This window comes from Lepidochelys kempii, chromosome 5 (assembly GCF_965140285.1).
Source record: "Lepidochelys kempii isolate rLepKem1 chromosome 5, rLepKem1.hap1, whole genome shotgun sequence".
NCBI classification, from domain to species: Eukaryota; Metazoa; Chordata; order Testudines; family Cheloniidae; genus Lepidochelys; species Lepidochelys kempii.
In genome coordinates, this window is record NC_136384.1 from 97,320,795 (window position 1) to 97,338,385 (window position 17,591).

A 17,591-nucleotide genomic window follows, 5' to 3' on the forward strand; every position below is an offset into this window, starting at 1 on the left:
GTAAGACCTTGACAGAAAACTAGTTGACAATAAGCAACTTTAATATTCATGACTCATGCCACAAAATAAAGCTTGTGGCCCACGTGCTTCAAGTATACTCCTGTTTAACTCCTCCTCTAAACTGTTTATTCTCTGAACAACAACACTACAATCACTCTGACTAATAAGAAGGATAAATATTGCAGCAATCTCTGGGTTATAGAGATGTCAGAAACAGTAATGTGTTTGTAAGGTTCTTTATTATGTCATGCTCTACTGAGAACAGTTTAGAATCTAAGGGGTTCATTCTAGAGATACAAATCAAACCCCCATAATCAAACAATCCCACACTTTGGAGAAATTATATCTAGACCTGAACTTTAAGGTGTGGGCCTACCTCTAGTATATTATCTTCCTGATATCAGCATACAGCTTTCATCTTAAGTATAAATATCAAAGAGAGACTAAACTTCAACCCCCATTTATAGGAATGTATTACACCATACATGGAAAAAAATAAAAAATTGAACATTGAATAAGCAGTAAATTGTTAGAAATAAATAAGATTATTTAAAATTATGATATGGATTTAGAAAAGTTACTTGCTAATAACGTTTGAATGGAAAAGATATCTTATTCTGTCACAAGCAAGTCACTGCTGCTGCTCATGTTGCTTGGCAATTATGTTTCATATCATTCACCTCATGTGAACATTTATTCATACATGGTACGAATTTAACAAAGCCTCAGTTCGGTCTCCTTTTTGCACCCACAATACTGGAAGTAAAAGAAGAAGGGAGTCTGGGATTAAAACATTTGACACCTAATACTGACCAGACAGAAATCTTTGTTGTTATCACGGGTGCTGGAACTAAGTGCTGCGGATGCAGTAGCACCCCTGAATTGAAGTGTTTTTCATCATATATGAGATTTACAATTTTGTTCAAAGGCTTTCAGTCCCCCTACTATAAAAATTATTCCAGTGCAACTGGTTGTTATCATAAAAGTTGCTCTAAAAACATACATATAAAAATGTTAGAATTAATTTGGAACAAAACATTACCAGGTGTGGAAATCTTTAGTTAAAGTGAAGATATTAATACCTTTGCAGCTCATAAATTCCCTTTCAAAAACAGATGTGAAAATTCTTTTTATACATTGTAACAACCTTAACTCTGACCTATAATACACAGTTACCAAAAGTAGCACTTCACTTTTCAAGTTTTACAAACTTAAGTTAAAATGACTTACATGTACACATCACTGAAGTATATACAGTAACTATAAACTGACTTTCACCAAACTATCTAAACTATACATTTTGTGGTTTATTTCTCTTTCTGCACATATTGCAGAATATTGAATTTTGTACACAATATATTAAAAACAAACAAACAAAATCTTTTTTATCTCATACTGATATACATCAGGGACATATCTTTATTTAGTAAGTATTATAATATGTAAAACATATAATATATAAAATACCATAACACTTGCCTTATTCATTAGCCACTACTTTTCTCTTATTCATTACATTACCGATTACTTATGCCATACCATAGTTATTAGAAAGTATGTGCACTACCATATATAATTAAAAAATGAGGACGGGGTCAGGGTTAAGATTACTGAAATATCTAATGTGAATTCCCTCATCTATATTTTAAAGAGGATATATGGACTGGTAAGAGCATTAAAATCATTATCTACATTACCTTCACTGATCATTGCCATAGTTTTCATTGCTTAGGTTTTATTAAGGTATGTATATTTTCTCACAGTTATATTACATACTGTAACAAACTTATATTTTAAAGTAATTAAGTTTTTTTGTGGCAGAATTTCCTTTTATTTATTAAAAAATACAAGGAACATTAAGAATACAAATGAGGCCAGCATTAGCCTATGAAGAACAGTGAGCACTGGGTCTTCTGGACATCTAATCTGCCGGACATAACAGTCCTCGAAGATTTACAGAGTACTTCATGGACCACTAAGTAGGGAATGTGGATCAGGAACCACAGACTTGGGTCTGGTCTTGGTAAGAGAAGTGGAAGGATGAATGCAGAGAAGAATAGTGGCCCATTTACCATATAGGCTTCCCCTCCCTCCACCAATAAGATCAACTTTTTCTCCTAATCTGGCCATGCTCCCATTTCCTGGTAGACATCCCTTTGCTCTTCTGGTATCTCGGTGAAGCTAGATGCCTTTTGCCCTTATTGAAAAATGATATAACCATGCAACTAAGGCTATTTTGCTAATTACATCATTTTCTGACTTATGTAAGATATCTCAGGGCAAAATTTGGCCCAGTTGATTGTTACTACTATCTACTTTGATTAACTACAGTATATTTTTGAACCACAGGGTATGATGCAATTTAAAAAAACATTTTAGTAAGCAAAATATCCAGTATATTTGCAATCCTGAAATGTAATTAATTAATGTAGCTTTTCATGCTAATATTTTACTGCTTTAGGCTCCTTGCCAAAATAGCTAACTACAATGCTCAAGGAAAAGTTTAGAAGGAAGACTTCATGAGCATAGTTCATGTCTTTATTTTATTAATGAGCATGATTCAGTAGCAAAAACTTTCTTCAAACCTGAGCTGTCATCTTTTCCCCCCCCTTTTGAAAGAATAAGAAATTTCAAAGCTAAATTAACCATCTGCTGAAAGTTCACTAATGTGAGGGAGGATGTGAGTCACTGCTGGGCCAGATTCTGGTCTTATTTGTACGTGAGTAAATCTGGAGTAACTCCAGTAATTTAAGTGTATTTACCAGTGCAACAGAGATCAAAATCTGGCCCACCTTATCTTGGGATCTTATAGAAATGCTATTGAAGTTAATGGAAAGAACTTCCATTGACTTTCATTGGGATTTGGATTAGACCCTGCATTAACTATCCAGTATCATATATGCACAGCACATCTTCCACAAAGCAAAACTGTTACAGCTAAAGCAACACCACAACAAATAAACAATAACAAAGATTTCAGGCTGACAGAAAGTTTTTCTGAAATCAGCTAGACTTCCCACTTTAGATCCACTCTCATGTTTTTCTGTATTTGGTCATATTTTTGATCATTATCTATAGATTTTCAATTTGACATATTTTTATTTAATTTCACTGTACCTTCTTTTCAAAGGTAGTAAATCAGCCAGAGATAGCTCATGGATTTGCATCTGTTGCAAAGTCTGCTTTCTGGCTATCTGTCAACTTCCCAATTTAATTTGGTATCTTTTAACTCACTGGGTAATATACAGTCTAAGTAAAACTCCAAGTTGAGGTATATCAGGGATATATTTGGCCCAACTTGATTAATATTTTCCATGTATTCTTCATGTGAACACCTCATATTACCAAAGAATGGAAGAAGAAAAAAGTTTGAACTCACCAATTGCATCAGTTTTTATTCTGAGTTGATTATCAGACATTTTGATGCAAATAAATATAAAGCCTAAATACAGAATAGTATTCTTTCTACTACTCTACTTACTGGCTACTCCACCTATGCTGCTGCAAAACTGGAATCTTAACAGACTGCATTAGCAAGATTAAATGAAAGAAGTGTTAAAGGCCTAGACTGTTCCATTTCATTAAGAAACAGTGAGAGACTGGGTGAGGGAATGAGGGATGGAAAAGGTTGATACCATCTTTATGTAGAATGGAAAATCCTGTTTCTTATTTACCTGCAGTTTTTTTAAACTAATGCTTTTTAGAAAGATATATAGATAAATCTCAGCCTTGTCCTAACATCAGAAATCATTCATTCAGTCTGATATGTGAAACAGAGGACTAGATTTGAATGGCATGTTGCAGATGCCATATTAATACATGTAATAAAACCATCATGTAAAATAATGCACTCCGACCTGTGTTTGAAGCTAAAAGGTTAATTTGCCACTTCTGTTTCTCGCCATCTATTGCATTTGGACCCCATGAGATGTCACATACACTTTACTTTGAAAATCTGTATGAGTTTGATACAATTGTTGAGGAATTTAAAGGAGAAATTGACAAATGAGAAAACATTAAGAGGAGTTCCAAAAGTTTATCAAAATAAGGAAAAATATAGAAAGTTAAGGGAAAATATGGGGGGGGAATGCATAAGAACATGTCACCCTGTTAAATATTTTTTCCAATGACGATTTAGTCTATGGAAAGTTAGAGTCGCTAATAAAAAACAATGTTTTTATTGTATATTATTTTTATCATTGCATTGAGCAACAGCAGTGAGTTAATTACCAATAATAATTAATTTAAATCTTCACTAACAGCCTCCGGCTATTTTTCATGTGATCTTGCTTAGATTCAGTAACACAGGCTACTTCTTATACTGTAGGTTATAATCCTAAATAAGCAGCAGCTTCATTTCTTATTCCAAAACACTGGGCATACCGCATTTCAGATGAATAAAAAACCCTCAAGAGGCAGTCTTGCATACTAGAAGAATAGGGATAGCCCTAGCTCTATTATTTCATAAAATGCAAGCCTTTGAAGTTGCAAGGCATAATTTTTCATGATTATTTGATAAATAATTGGTGTATAATTTCCCTTCTGTTGCAACAGCATTTTATACTGCTGAATGAGTGATCACAGAAGGAGATTTCTATGGCTCACTGTTTCATATTAAACCCACCATGTTTCTCCCATATAAGTACATGGATCAATGAAATGGCCAAAGGAAATGAACAACATAGAAGCTGTTTTCATTTTTTCCTCTCTAATTTGTTTCAGTAAGAATTGGTTCTGCGTAAGTCATAAGGAAATCAATAGATTGTCACCAAATATTACACAGAATTTAACTTCCAATTGGTGCAGAGTTTCAATTACTGATATGCTAGATTTCAAATCCACTTATCCATCTCTTGTGTACTCAGAAGTCCCATTGGTTTCAATGGGAATTTTTGGTGTGCAAGGAATGCAGGATCTATTTATACAGTATTTACAGGAAGAGTAACTTCTTGATTTCGATGGGCATCAGTGAAGGCAGAATTTGGCCCCAAATATTTATAGTCAACTTGAATTTGGTAATGATGTTCTATTTCTAGAAAAGTTGGCAATACTTGAACCGCAGCTTTTGAAAATAAATATATGACTATAACGTTATTTCAAGTTCATAGAAAGATGAAACTACAGTAGGTAACATTTCCGGAAATGAATTATTCTATTATTCCTGAAAATGTACGTTGAGGACACCATTACAGAAGCTCAACAAATATGGACTGGCCCACTGGAACTCCAATTCTCTTAGTACAGAGTTATGTGAGCTCCGAAATCCCTGAAGTTCCACTGCTACCTCCATTTTGAGCTGAAAAAGTACTTACCTAAATGATCAAACTACTGCACAGTAGTTATTGCATGAATGTCAAGGACTCAGGCATCGTTTACACATTAGACACAAGGGAACCAAGAAAAAAACATTTTTGGATGTTTGTGAAAAAAATTCCCCATGTGCAGTATTGCCAGGTTGGCAGTTAAGATGAAGTAGTATTGTTCAATGAAGGAGAAAAGGGTATTCTTGTATGTGAAAACTTCTTTGAAAAAGGTCAAGGAATTAAAATGAAGAGTGTTTTTCATATGTTTCATGGCATTTTATATCTGCTGTTCTATGCATAGTCACTTTAAACTGTGGAATACAGTCTTATCTATGAATGCCCTTTCAGTCGTTCTTGAACCATGATTTGCTCTGTATTTTCTTCCAATATATGGAGGTAAACATCAAGTTCCCGCTGGGAGGGGGAAGAGGGTGAGAGAGAATAAGAAGTTGGCATCTATTCCTTAGGAGCTGAAAAAGAAAAGAAACTACAAGAACAAGCAACACTATAGGCTATTGGTTGGAAATATGAGGATACCAGCGATTATACCATAATACGAATTTGATCCTCAAAAGTCAGAGGCATTAAAAGAGAGAATCTGTCAGGTACTCCAGGTTTTGTTTTTTGAGATTGCAGATTTTGAAAGCAATAAACAGTAACATCTTTATATTTGCATCTGTCCCACATGTAGGTGACTTAAAGTCTATAAAATTAGCTTTACATTTTATTTTTCTTGTAACTGGTCGCTAAGACTTGTGCACGGAATGCATGAGGGACTCACAGGCTAATTATTACATGATCAGTGTAGAGCAAAGAAAAGGAGGGGGAACTTTCAATCCTATGATAGCCTCCTTGCCTCCAGAAGTAAATATTGATATTTCGAATGATAAAAATGCAGGGCTGGATTTAAAGGCAAAAATCAAACAAATATACAGTTTGAAATAGATCTGATTAAATCTGATGACAAAGGAACTGATCCTGCATAGGGCTGAGTGGAAACTGAGGGTGTTGTCCATACTCTGGTGTGTTGATTTCAGACTATGGTGATTACTGCAACCCTGCATACGTTTTTATAACGTAAAACATTTCAGTTGTTCTACGTGAGATGGTTCATCTTAACTGAGGCCAATCTGGCCCAAGCTTTAGAGACAGCTATAAATGGTGAGATTAAAGGAGAGTAGCAGCTTGCATTTATTGCTATCCACACACCCCTATCAGTGCACCAATATTTTAAGATCAAGCCCCGAATGTATCCAGAGTGGAACTTTTTTCTCAAAATGCATTTCTTCTATTTTATGAAAATACATCCAACTCTTTTAGGAGAAGGAGGGTTGAAAAAGTATAACTACACATAAGAATAAATTCTATATGGCCAGCTCCTGACTTGATGTAAACTGGCATAGTTCCACTGAAGTCAATGGAGCTGTGCCAGTTAACACTATCTGAGGATCTGGTCCTATCTTCTCAATTATTCCTACATCAGTCATTATAGTAGACTAAAGAAAAGACTAGAACTTTGTAAAAAGTGCAGCTGACTGCAGAGCTCTTCTTTTGAAAGCTGCATATGCTGTAACCCCCCCGGGTTTTACTGACAGTGCCATAGGAAATTGAGCAACAGCTTCTAGGTTGTGGCCCTGCACAATTTCAAAGAAGAAGCTTCTACTCTTTCATTGTAGGAAGTAGGTATTGTCCTTGGGGAATGTGATCAGATGAACCTGCAGGCTTACTCTTTTTTGCTTTATATACTTCAGCCATGCAGGCTCTGATCCACCTTGTAAATAACTTTTTGGATGCTGGGCTTCCTCCCTTGTGCATACAGAATACAAAGAATAGTCTCTCTGCCATTCTGACGTTTGTGATCTGTAAATCTAAGTCTCCATGGCCTTGGGGACATTTTGCCAATATGAATTAAATTCTGTTCACAGGCTTAAAATACAGAAATTGTGACACTGCCTCCTGGTTTCAATGAAAATCAATACTAATGTATACAGAATGAATACAGGAACTTTCATTGGGATTACTATATATTATTATATATATTACTATATTACTATATATTATATATATATATATATATATATATATATTACTATATATTATTATTATATTGGGATTACTATATATGGGGGATCTCAACAAAGACATTGCCCCAGTTCTCTCTTGGACCTTGTGAAAATAAACCCTCTAGAACGGGGGCGGGGAGAGAGAGAGATTAAAGGTCTGTTGGTCCACTGAGCAGTGCATTTAAGTTCAAAGAATTCAAAGATGGTAACAGAGCCTTTGCCTTTATGAAGAGAAAGGAAGTGTCTCTGAAGAACCTTACAACATTAGAGTAAGTAGAGAGACTTTCCCCTGCAATATGACTTCTAATAGCACAGAAAACCACCACTTTAAGAACTCTGTGAGCTAGAAAGTTATCCATACCAAAGAAGAAGAAAATCAAGGACATGTAGAAAACAGTATCTTCTAAACTGAACCAATTGAAAAAAGCTGACCTCCGATTTTTAGTATGCTCTATTATTAGACGTTTTGCTGGAAACTTGCAATGTCCGGATGACCTTTTTGCCTCACTGCTTCCATTTCACTTTCCAAGCAGTGAGTGACAGGCTGCTCTTGGTAAAAATCTGTCTCCTGAAAAATGATGTCAGGCTCTTTGAAATCTCTAAAGGAACATTTATGGCCAAGTCCACCAATTCAGGAAACCTCATCCCCTTTTACAATATGGAAATATTTTTCATTCAACACATAATTAGACTGTGGAACTCATTGCATCACAACTTTTTGGATGCTGGGCTTCCTCATGCTAGCGAGGCCAGGAACTTAGCAAGATTCAAAAAGGTATTGGACAATTGTATGGATAACAAGAATATCCAGAGTGACTATAATTAATCATAATAATTTTTTTGGAAGAGATACCAAACCTCATGCTTAAGTATTTAAACCAATCTCTAACTATTAGAGACCAGGATGAGACTTAATGTGGGGGGAAGATTATCCCATATCTGCCCACCGTTGCGTTCTTATACCTTCCTCTGAAGCATCTGGTATTGACTACTGTCAAAGACAGGCTGCTAGACTAACCTTGCATCTGATCCAGTCTGGCAATTCTTATGTTCCTGTGGAATCAGTAAATTTTCCCAGCCATGCAACTGCATTTTTCTAATATCTTTGCAATCATTAGTAATGAGGAAATATACACAACAGAGATCTGATTGACTTCTAAAGAACAGCACACATTGGTACTCTCTGACAGTCTCTATAACAGTGTAATGATTGGAGATCTTCTGGTTGTGACTGGAGAGCTGTAGCTGGAATTCTTGTTAGGTTTAACCTAAATGTAGCACTCACTCCCACTCTGTCATGGGTACACAAGAAATCATAGTTCTGAAAATGAGTTAACCTAGGAAAGTAAAATCCAAATTTAGACATCTTCCAATGTATTTGGTACATCGGAAATTTGCCAGCTTATGTGCTGAGTTCCACTTTTAAGTGATTGGTGATCCCTTAGATATTTTTGACCAAAGTGAGGTTGGCCAATAAACTCTTTCTTTTTCATGAGTCAGCTTCTGAAAACCAGGAAAGCTTTGAAGGCTGCTTTCATGTCTAACATGTCAATCCATATTATTCTCTTTTGGCCTGATGCTCTGAGCACGTATTATGTAGCTTGGCTCCCAAGCAGAGGACGTCTTTGCTTTTACAGGATAAAATCAATTAGAATTGCAGATCCTGGGCTTTGGTAAGTTGCAGAAGGGAAGCAGTCGCAGTGGCCCCGTATAATGCCTTATAATATCATTTCTATAAAATCAAGACATACTGTTTAGTATGAGGCATCACCATCCATCTGTGCCTGTAAGGGATATAAGTTAGTCATTTTTTCTATTCTTGTCCTCTGGGTTGGGAGGACACCTTCACAGTTAGGATATATGTAAATGCCTCCTTTTCCCAAAGAAATGTCATAGTGTTATCTTGATCTTTCTAAGGATTCTGGGGATGGATATCTGTAAAGCAGGACCTCCACTGTGCCTCCACTATAAACTCCGGCTTTCTGGAATAGCAGAACTATCAACTCTTGACACATGGAGGGATACTGAGAACCGATCTGCCAAGGAAGTTTACAAGTGATCAGGGCCTGAGAAGACTATAAAAGTGTCCAATAAGAAAATGCTATTGATGACTCTTGGCAATAAAAAAAGGGAAAGTGGTATAATCTAAACTACTAACAGGTCCAACCACTTGAACTGTAGAGCTAACAATCCAACAGGTTGCCTTGAATTGCTGAAGGCAGTCACTGGCACTGGGTGATCTGCTAGGAATAGCAGTGTGTTTGCCTCAAGCTGCAGAGAAAAGCATAACAAAACTAGAAGGTTTAGACTAATTTGTGAATAAAGCAAGTATCTCAGTGAAACATGTATGCAAGAATGTGTTAATATGAAATGTAAGCCTTAATGTAACTTATACGTTCCATATTTTACATTATATCTCAGGCGTTCTCAAACTGGGTGTCAAGACCCCTCAGGGAGTCGCAAGGTTCTTACATGTGGGGTCGTGAGCTGTCAGCCTCCACCCCAAACCCCACTTTGCCTCCAGCATTTATAATGGTGTTAAATATATAAAAAAGCATTTTAATTGATGGGGGGAGAGGGGGTTGCACTCAGAGGCTTGCTATGTGAAAGGGGGTCAGTGGTAAAAAAGTTTGAGAATCACTATTATATCTGAACTGAAACCTCTTCACTGTGTTCAAATATTTTAATTGTGAAGTAAAATTACTGCACTCTGGCTCCTAAATAAAATCCATTATAAAATTCCCGAATTACATGCAATTTAGTAAAGCATGCACACAGAAAGCCTTACAAGTCTTATCTATCAATGAACAGTAGTCGCCATTACAAAGTCAACATACCCCTGTGTTACTGCATAGTTGAGTCAGAGACCTTTGCTATTTCCCATTAAAGTATAAGCAGTACTGTGGGTGAATATTACCTAGTTAACAGTGGCCACTGGGTGCTGATTGTATTTATAAGAAATCCCTCTCTGTCTGCTAAGCCCAAATGTATGAAATGAGAGACACAACAAAATTATTTAAGTAGGCATCTTGAAACAATGTGGACATTATTCTATTTGCATGAATAACATTTTCTACAGAATGTCAATGTGAAGGGTGCAAAAGGGAGGGGGAAACCTGTGCCTTATATTAAAGGTGCTTTTTGGTAATATGTTAATTCTCAAGCTAGTTTTCAAAAATAGGACCACTGGCTGCCACATTGCAAGGTCAGCTGCAAAGAAAACATCAGTACTGGGTTTCTAATCTTGAATCTCGTGCTCGTTAATAATACAAAATACATTAAACCTTTCTAAAACAACAAGGCCAGAACTATGCTTTAACTGCTCTGTCAGCACTTACTGGCACTCCCAAAGGTGAGGACTGTGCTCTTTGACAAAAAGACTGCATCCATGTTTAAGTCATTCTTCTAAACGCCTGCAAAGTTTTCTGTTTCAGAATGCAGCACGTAAATAATACATGCCGAGGTCAGTATTTTTAAATAAGAAAAAAATTAAAAGATCTCTGCTGTTGTCTGAGAAATAAACTTAATTTCTTGGGAGCTAGAAACAATCGTAATAATGTGCTATTATTGTAGTGTTCTCATCTGACAGGATCTCAGAACATTTCACAAAATATATAACTTCTGGCACTAGTGAAATTTTTCATCTGAAACTTTTTTTTTGCTGAAAGATGAAGGTTCTGGTCGACCAAAACATTTTGCAAATTTGTGTCAATTTTGGCAAATTATTTCAATCAAAAAAAATTCAGAAATATTGAAACACATCAAATTGTTATCAGAACAAGTCAGCTTTTCAGGCTAGATTCACAAGGCAATTTAGGTGACATTTGCAAAATGGGAGTTGAATCCCCACTTCAGAGCAGGGATTTGGACCTGGGCGTCTCATATCCCAGGAGAATGCCGTAAGTACTGGGCCAATGGCTATGGGGGCAAAAGATGGATGCAGTGCCTCCTGGACCTCCTAGTTTTCATTATCTAGACCTTCATTTCCTTTTACCCTTTTAAAGGTTAAAAATACCCCAAAATAATTTTTTTTCAACTTTTTCAATTCACTGAAAATTCCAAAATTGTTGTTCAAACTGAACCAATTTCCTCCCCCCCCTGTTTTGTTTTGGAATTGACAGAAACCCCCAAAATTATTTATTTGCACAACTCTCTTGACCATGGATGTCCTTGTGCAGTGCACAGGAAGGCATGAAAGGGAGTTGTGCTCCAATGCCAGTGTGAGCAGACGCTATGTTTCGGCTGAAATAAGGGTAAGCACTAGTCTAGATCCACAAAGATATTTAGACTCCTTTCTTCTGTTGAAATCAATGGAAGTTAGGAGCCTAAATACCTCTGTGCATCTGGGACTAAATGTAGACCTCCACACTGAGAAGATGTTCCGTCTATTCTCAACAGCCCATGGTATAAAACAGGTAGTGTCTATATGCAGGCAGAAGGGCTTGTCTGAAGATACATAAGCTTATGTGTGGTTCTCAGCACAACAATGAGGAATATAGCTACAATAGGGAATTATCTCTGACCTTACTCCTGTTATGAGAAAAGAAGAACTCATCAGCTGCGCTGCAGCTCTCTCATTAACGTAGGATCTGTTTTCTCTGGGCTTCTTTTCCTGTTCATCATTTCATAGCTTGCACTTATATGTGCAACAGTCCTGACTCTACTGCAATGTACAGGATCAAGCCCTTATGTATTACAAAATATATAATCACTTCAGTCATTGCTGAAAAGCAGCCACTTCTCGAGAGGAGAATGAGGATTGTTTAATAGTGCACAGCAAAACACAACACAAACAGTCTAGGACAAGAAGAGAAGAAACATTCCATATCCAATTGCACCCGCCAGGGGAATTTAAATAGGCCAGATGTAATTATTTAAACTGGAATCTGAGGAGCACATGGGAGCTAACAACCATCCTCTATAAAAAGGGCTGTGTGTCTTTCATGAATAAAAATGGTTGGGATTTTTTCTCCCTCTCTCTCTTTCAAAACACAGCATCCCAACAACCTTGTGTCCTAACACCTTGCTCAGGCATTGGTTAAGACCTTGCAGTGTGGCAGCCAGGGTTCCTAACTGGAGAACTGCCTCCTGATGAATCATCAACAGCTTGTACTCAGAGTTTCTGAGTACTCTTACCTCACTAATCATCAAAACTAACAAGATTGCAGCTCAAAGTAATTTGGTCAATTAAATCCACCAACTTTACAAGACAAAACTCATCTGTAATCAGTGATTAAAAATGGTATGTCGAGGCTTCCGTTTCAACTTCCGTCATGCCCTAAAAGATGTTTTGGGACACTTATGTGGGATTGTTATGTTCAAAATTAGGAGGATCCTGCAAAAGCCAGGATAAACAGCAATCCTATTTTCTGTGGTTTCTTTTACTCACTAGTCTCCTGTGTTGTATTTCAGCTGATAATGAAGAGGTGAACATTTCTACATTTGACTTTTAACACAGAGGTGAAAATTACTTTACCCATTACCAGCTCCCCAAGCTATCCACTCCTCTAAAGGCGATTTTATGGGTTTTATGCTTTGAGTACACAGTGAAATTGGAGTAGAGTTTAAAAGGCAAAAATGTCATTTAGGTACCTCACTCCCACTGATGGGAATTAGACACACAAGCTACTTTGAAAATCTACCCTGTTATATTCTCAGTAATGACTAAATAGTAAAATAGATTAAAAAGGAAGGCTGAGGCATCTAACAGTCCTTGTAGGTGCTTCAGTCCAATATTTAGGCACCACTGACATTCACAAAACCCCTGCTCAGCTACTCCCTAATCCTGGAAGCATCTAAGTTTCCCTGGTAATGACGCCGAGGGCTAAATTTCTGCCCCATGGCACATGCACCTCAGCCACCTCAGTCCTGACACTGCCAAATTGCTAGGCACCTAACTCATGCCTAAGTCGTGGTGGGATTCAATATCTAGGCATTCCCCCATCTGTTTCACCTCTGGGTCCCAACACAGTAGGTGTGCTCAGAGCACCCCTCCATCTCTGCAAAACAGGGGGTACTACCCCCATTCAGCCCAATAGCCCAGTGCTTAGCACAGTCATCAGGACAGGGGAGACCCAGGTTCAAATCCTTCCTTTTCCTGATGTGGAGCAGGGACTTAGCTGACTGCCTTGATCACTGGGCTATATGGTACTGTAGAGTAGAGCCATGTCTATCTCTCTTGTTGGAGTTGTTCTTTTGTAAGAACTACTTGAAGTGTCACTGGAGTAGGGACTGGAACGGAGGTCTTCCCCCACGTGCCCAGGTGAGTGCCCTTATCCCTGGGTCATAGCATTATTCCTTTCTCTCTCTCTCTGGCTCAAAGAATATTTAACTATTTATACAGAGTGGAACATTTTCAACAGAGTGACTGAGAGATGCCCACCCTAGAATACCCTATAGCCCAGTGGTCATGACTTATCATATGACTTATGATGCAGTCATAAGGGGAGAGCTGGGTTCAAGTCCTTGCTCTACATCAAGCGAAGAAGGCGTTTGAACCTGGGTCTCCTGCATAATGGGTGAGTGCTCTCACCGCTGGGCTCTTTGGTAAAGGGAGGGGTGGCACTGTTACCACCACCTGCTCCTCTTCCTTGTTTTTTATTGAGAAAGGGCTTTTATCTGGTTTGGGCACCTAACTTCAGGAGACAGTCCATAGCTGTGCAACTTGAGTGAAGGGAGCCACCTTCCTTCAATCCAGATTTAGGCATCTAATTTCCTTTGAGGAGTGGGGCTTAGGCCATGCCCCTCTCCTCGGTGTTTCCTACTGGTTAATTTAGGTGGCTCCTCACTCAGCATGTTGACTTCTGTGAATTTATTTTTTAGGTGCCTAACTTTCCCTATGCATTGTCTGGGGCACCTGGATGCCTAACTGAGGGCTATGAATTCCACTAGGCAGCAGGGGGCCTATGAGTTGGGAAATCCCTTTTATTAATCTCACCTTAAAATTTTAGGAATAAGACTAGTATGCAGGATGATGTATCCTCTTTCTGGGATAAATAGTGAATCAGTAGTGCTGCTGTTATACTGTATAAATCATATTCAGTAGAAGACTTAAAAATGAATTTCAGGGTAGCCACCACTTCTCGGGTTGAATTTTCATGTAATCAGTAAGAGGACTTTTTCTTTTAAACCTCCTACTTCAGGGCTTAAGCCAGGCTCTAAATATTAGAGACCAGGATGAGACCTAATATGGGGGAGAGATTACCCCACATCTGCCTGCTGTGGGGTTCTTACATCTTCCTCTGAAACATCTGGTGCCAGCCACTGTCAGAGACAAGATACTGAACTAGATGGACGTTGGGTCTGACAATTCTTATGTTCCATCAGAAGTTTTTCAGTTTGTTGCCATTGGGAGTTTTATTCCCCCTCCACATGAGGTCTTTTGTGCAGGGTCCTATTGGAATGTCAGTCTAACAGAAGAGAAGGATGCCCTATAAGTGAAAAAAATCAACTGATAGGGCATCCCTACTGAGATATCTGAATTAATCTGTCTGGACAGGGATCGGCATTGGAGGGAAGGAGGGCAGTTCACTGAATATCTCTGCAGCAATCACAGAAAATGGTTCATCCTTTTATAAAAATGCTCATGGAACAAGCTAGCTGCAATGCACATAATTAAAACCCAAACTCAACATGAAGCTATATGAAAACAGAGATAAATTCTAAGTAGTAAAATAATAATAAAATCTTATGCTGACATAATGCTGGTCAGCCCAAAAGATCACAAAGCACTTTACAAGCTATAGGGTAATATTTGGAAATCACTGCAACCAACACAGAAATGCTGCCATCTCTGGGATGGATTAAGATAGCTATTTAATACCATCAGATACACCACACAGCAGCTCAAGACAGGAAATAAAAGTTACTCTGTGTATTAAAACCTCATGGGATATTTAGTTAGTTAGGTGGAATGAAACTACCCAAATTCAGGTGTGGCTAGGACTCTAGGGCTAAAGCCCCTACTCTTGCAAAATGAGTCATGGACTCTCTAATGGCCACAAGGGGTACAGGCAGAGGTGAAAGTAAGCCGGTCCGGTCCGGTCCGGCGTACCGGCAAGAGCCAGTATGCCATGCTGGACCGGACTGGCTTCCCCCAGACTGGCGCTTTAAAGGGCCCTGCGCTCTCTGCAGCAGCCAGAGCCCCAGGCTCTTTAAAGCACCTCCGGAGCCCTGCCGCTATCCCAGGGGCTCTGGCAGCGGGGTTTGGGGGGCCCTTTAAAGCGCTGTCCAAACCCCGCTGCTGGAGCCCCGGGGTAGCGGTGGCAGGGCTCTGGCAGTTATTTAAAGGGCTCCCTTTAAATTGCCCAAGAGCCCCAGGGCTCCCAGCCGCCTCTGCAGCTGGTAGCTCTGGGGGTGATTTAAAGGCCCCGGGGCTCCCAGCCACAGCCGGAGCCCTGGGGCCTTTAAATCTTGATTTAAAGGGCCCGGCCCACCTCTTCCAGTGGAGGCCATGCCCCTTCCGATCGAGGCCATGCCCCCTTCTCAGGACTCCAGAGTAACGGTAAGTCCTTTAAGTTACTTTCACCTCTGGGTACAGGCCCTCAGTTTAACATTTTATCCAACAAACAGTATCCTGTCATTGTCCAGTGCTGAAGCATTGAATAAAAGAGAAGGGAGCCACCCACTGAATCAGCAACACAATTTCCTGCCACATAGTATTAAAGTGTAATGGCTTTATCAGAAGTCTTATGTAAGGAAAGCTCATCTGATTTACAGGAAACTGGAAGTCAGAAAGTGTAAACTGAAAGTAAGACTGGAGGGTGCAGAGACCACTGACAGAACCTAAGTGTTACTGGAATTTTTTCATGGAGGTGACATCTGATATCCCTTTTGGGTGGAAAAAGTTTTATAGATACCATCTTCAAGGAATTAGAGATGAATTTTATTTTAAAAAGGGATGGGAAGATATGATTTTGTACATCTTAACTTAGGACAGAGTCCATGAAAGTTGTCAAGAAAAAAATAGTGCATTTTCCTGATAGGCAAATATACATGTTTCCAGATATGTCTTAGATCATCCAGATTGGAAAGTACAAGTTTACTGAAGGAAATGTACTTTGCCTACACAATGAATGCCTGCAATTCTTTATCCATGCTAAGTTTTGATTGTTCTTGGATGGGATAAAAGACATATCCTCTGATGAAGCTAATAAAATAATTAGATGCAAATTTGGCATCTCCTAATGAGATATGGTAGATGATAAAATGCAAGAATCCAAAGAGGATGGCATAATCAAAAATACTGTTCTCTAGATTTCTAATTCTGATACTTGTGTGATCCCTAATTGAAAGTACAAGACATTCCTTTCTAGGTCCTGAAAATGAGAACATAATTTGTTAGAAAAAGTTAAATGAAGGTTACAGTAGAACAATCATATTTTATCAAAGTAAAGTACTAAGATACTTCCACTGTACTCTTAAATGCTGCACTATATTCATATTATAATTGTCAAAAATGGCATCTCAATTAAAATGTGTTAATGGTATAGTAAACCTTAGTCTGCTAATAGTGACCTTTTATCCATTATTCTTTTCATTTAAAATGCTCTTTTTGAGGAAAGAAAATGTATACATCTTTTTACTGGCTATCCCTTTCCACAGTTCTCATGCATAATGCAATTGCTATAATTTTCTGCACCTCAAAAGTGCAGTCATTTCCCATAACTACACAGAGAGAAGGAAAATGACCTGAATTCAAAGTACCGTGCAAGAAAGAAAGACCTTACTAACATAGCTCTTATTACTTAAAATGACAGTGGATAACAAGGGACAGCACATGCATTTTCATTTCAGATGGTTATATCTTACTTATTATCCAACTCCAGCTTAATGTTTTCTTGGACACTAATGATTTCCGATCATGCAACTCAAAAGATCCAGTGGAAGCTGTAATATTGGCCCACTGAAAAGTATCCAGCAAGGCACTGGGAAACACAATAATTCCAGAAACCAAGTACAGAGCCATGTCACAGTTGCAGCCCACAATAATGTGCGCTTATTGGGTGTAACATTAGTAGGTACATCCAAGAGGGCAAAAGGGACTTAAAAAACAGCTGCAGCTGTTGGACTGAATTCCCATTGCTCTTACTGTTCCACTTAAGGTTGCTAAGCAAAACAGTTATTAAGTCTCAAACATTTTGCTTTGGAGAACAAAATTGGGGAAAAAAAATGTCAGAGAAGCTGTTATAATTAACCAGTAAAATTGCAAAAAATTGAGCAATGA

At 38.2% G+C, this 17,591-nt stretch overlaps 2 protein-coding genes across 2 annotated transcripts in view; both read right to left on the minus strand.

Moving 5' to 3' along the window:
• RORB (RAR related orphan receptor B) overlaps positions 1 to 17,591 on the minus strand; it is a 208,152-nt gene that overhangs the window by 76,204 nt on the left and 114,357 nt on the right. The window lies entirely within an intron of this gene.
• The window catches only part of LOC140911727 (uncharacterized), a 35,881-nt gene continuing 34,719 nt past the window's right edge, over positions 16,430 to 17,591 (minus strand). The window contains exon 3 of the mRNA XM_073345343.1: positions 16,430 to 16,683. Within this exon, the coding sequence (XP_073201444.1) occupies positions 16,430 to 16,683 (254 nt within the window). The remainder of the gene's footprint in view (positions 16,684 to 17,591) is intronic.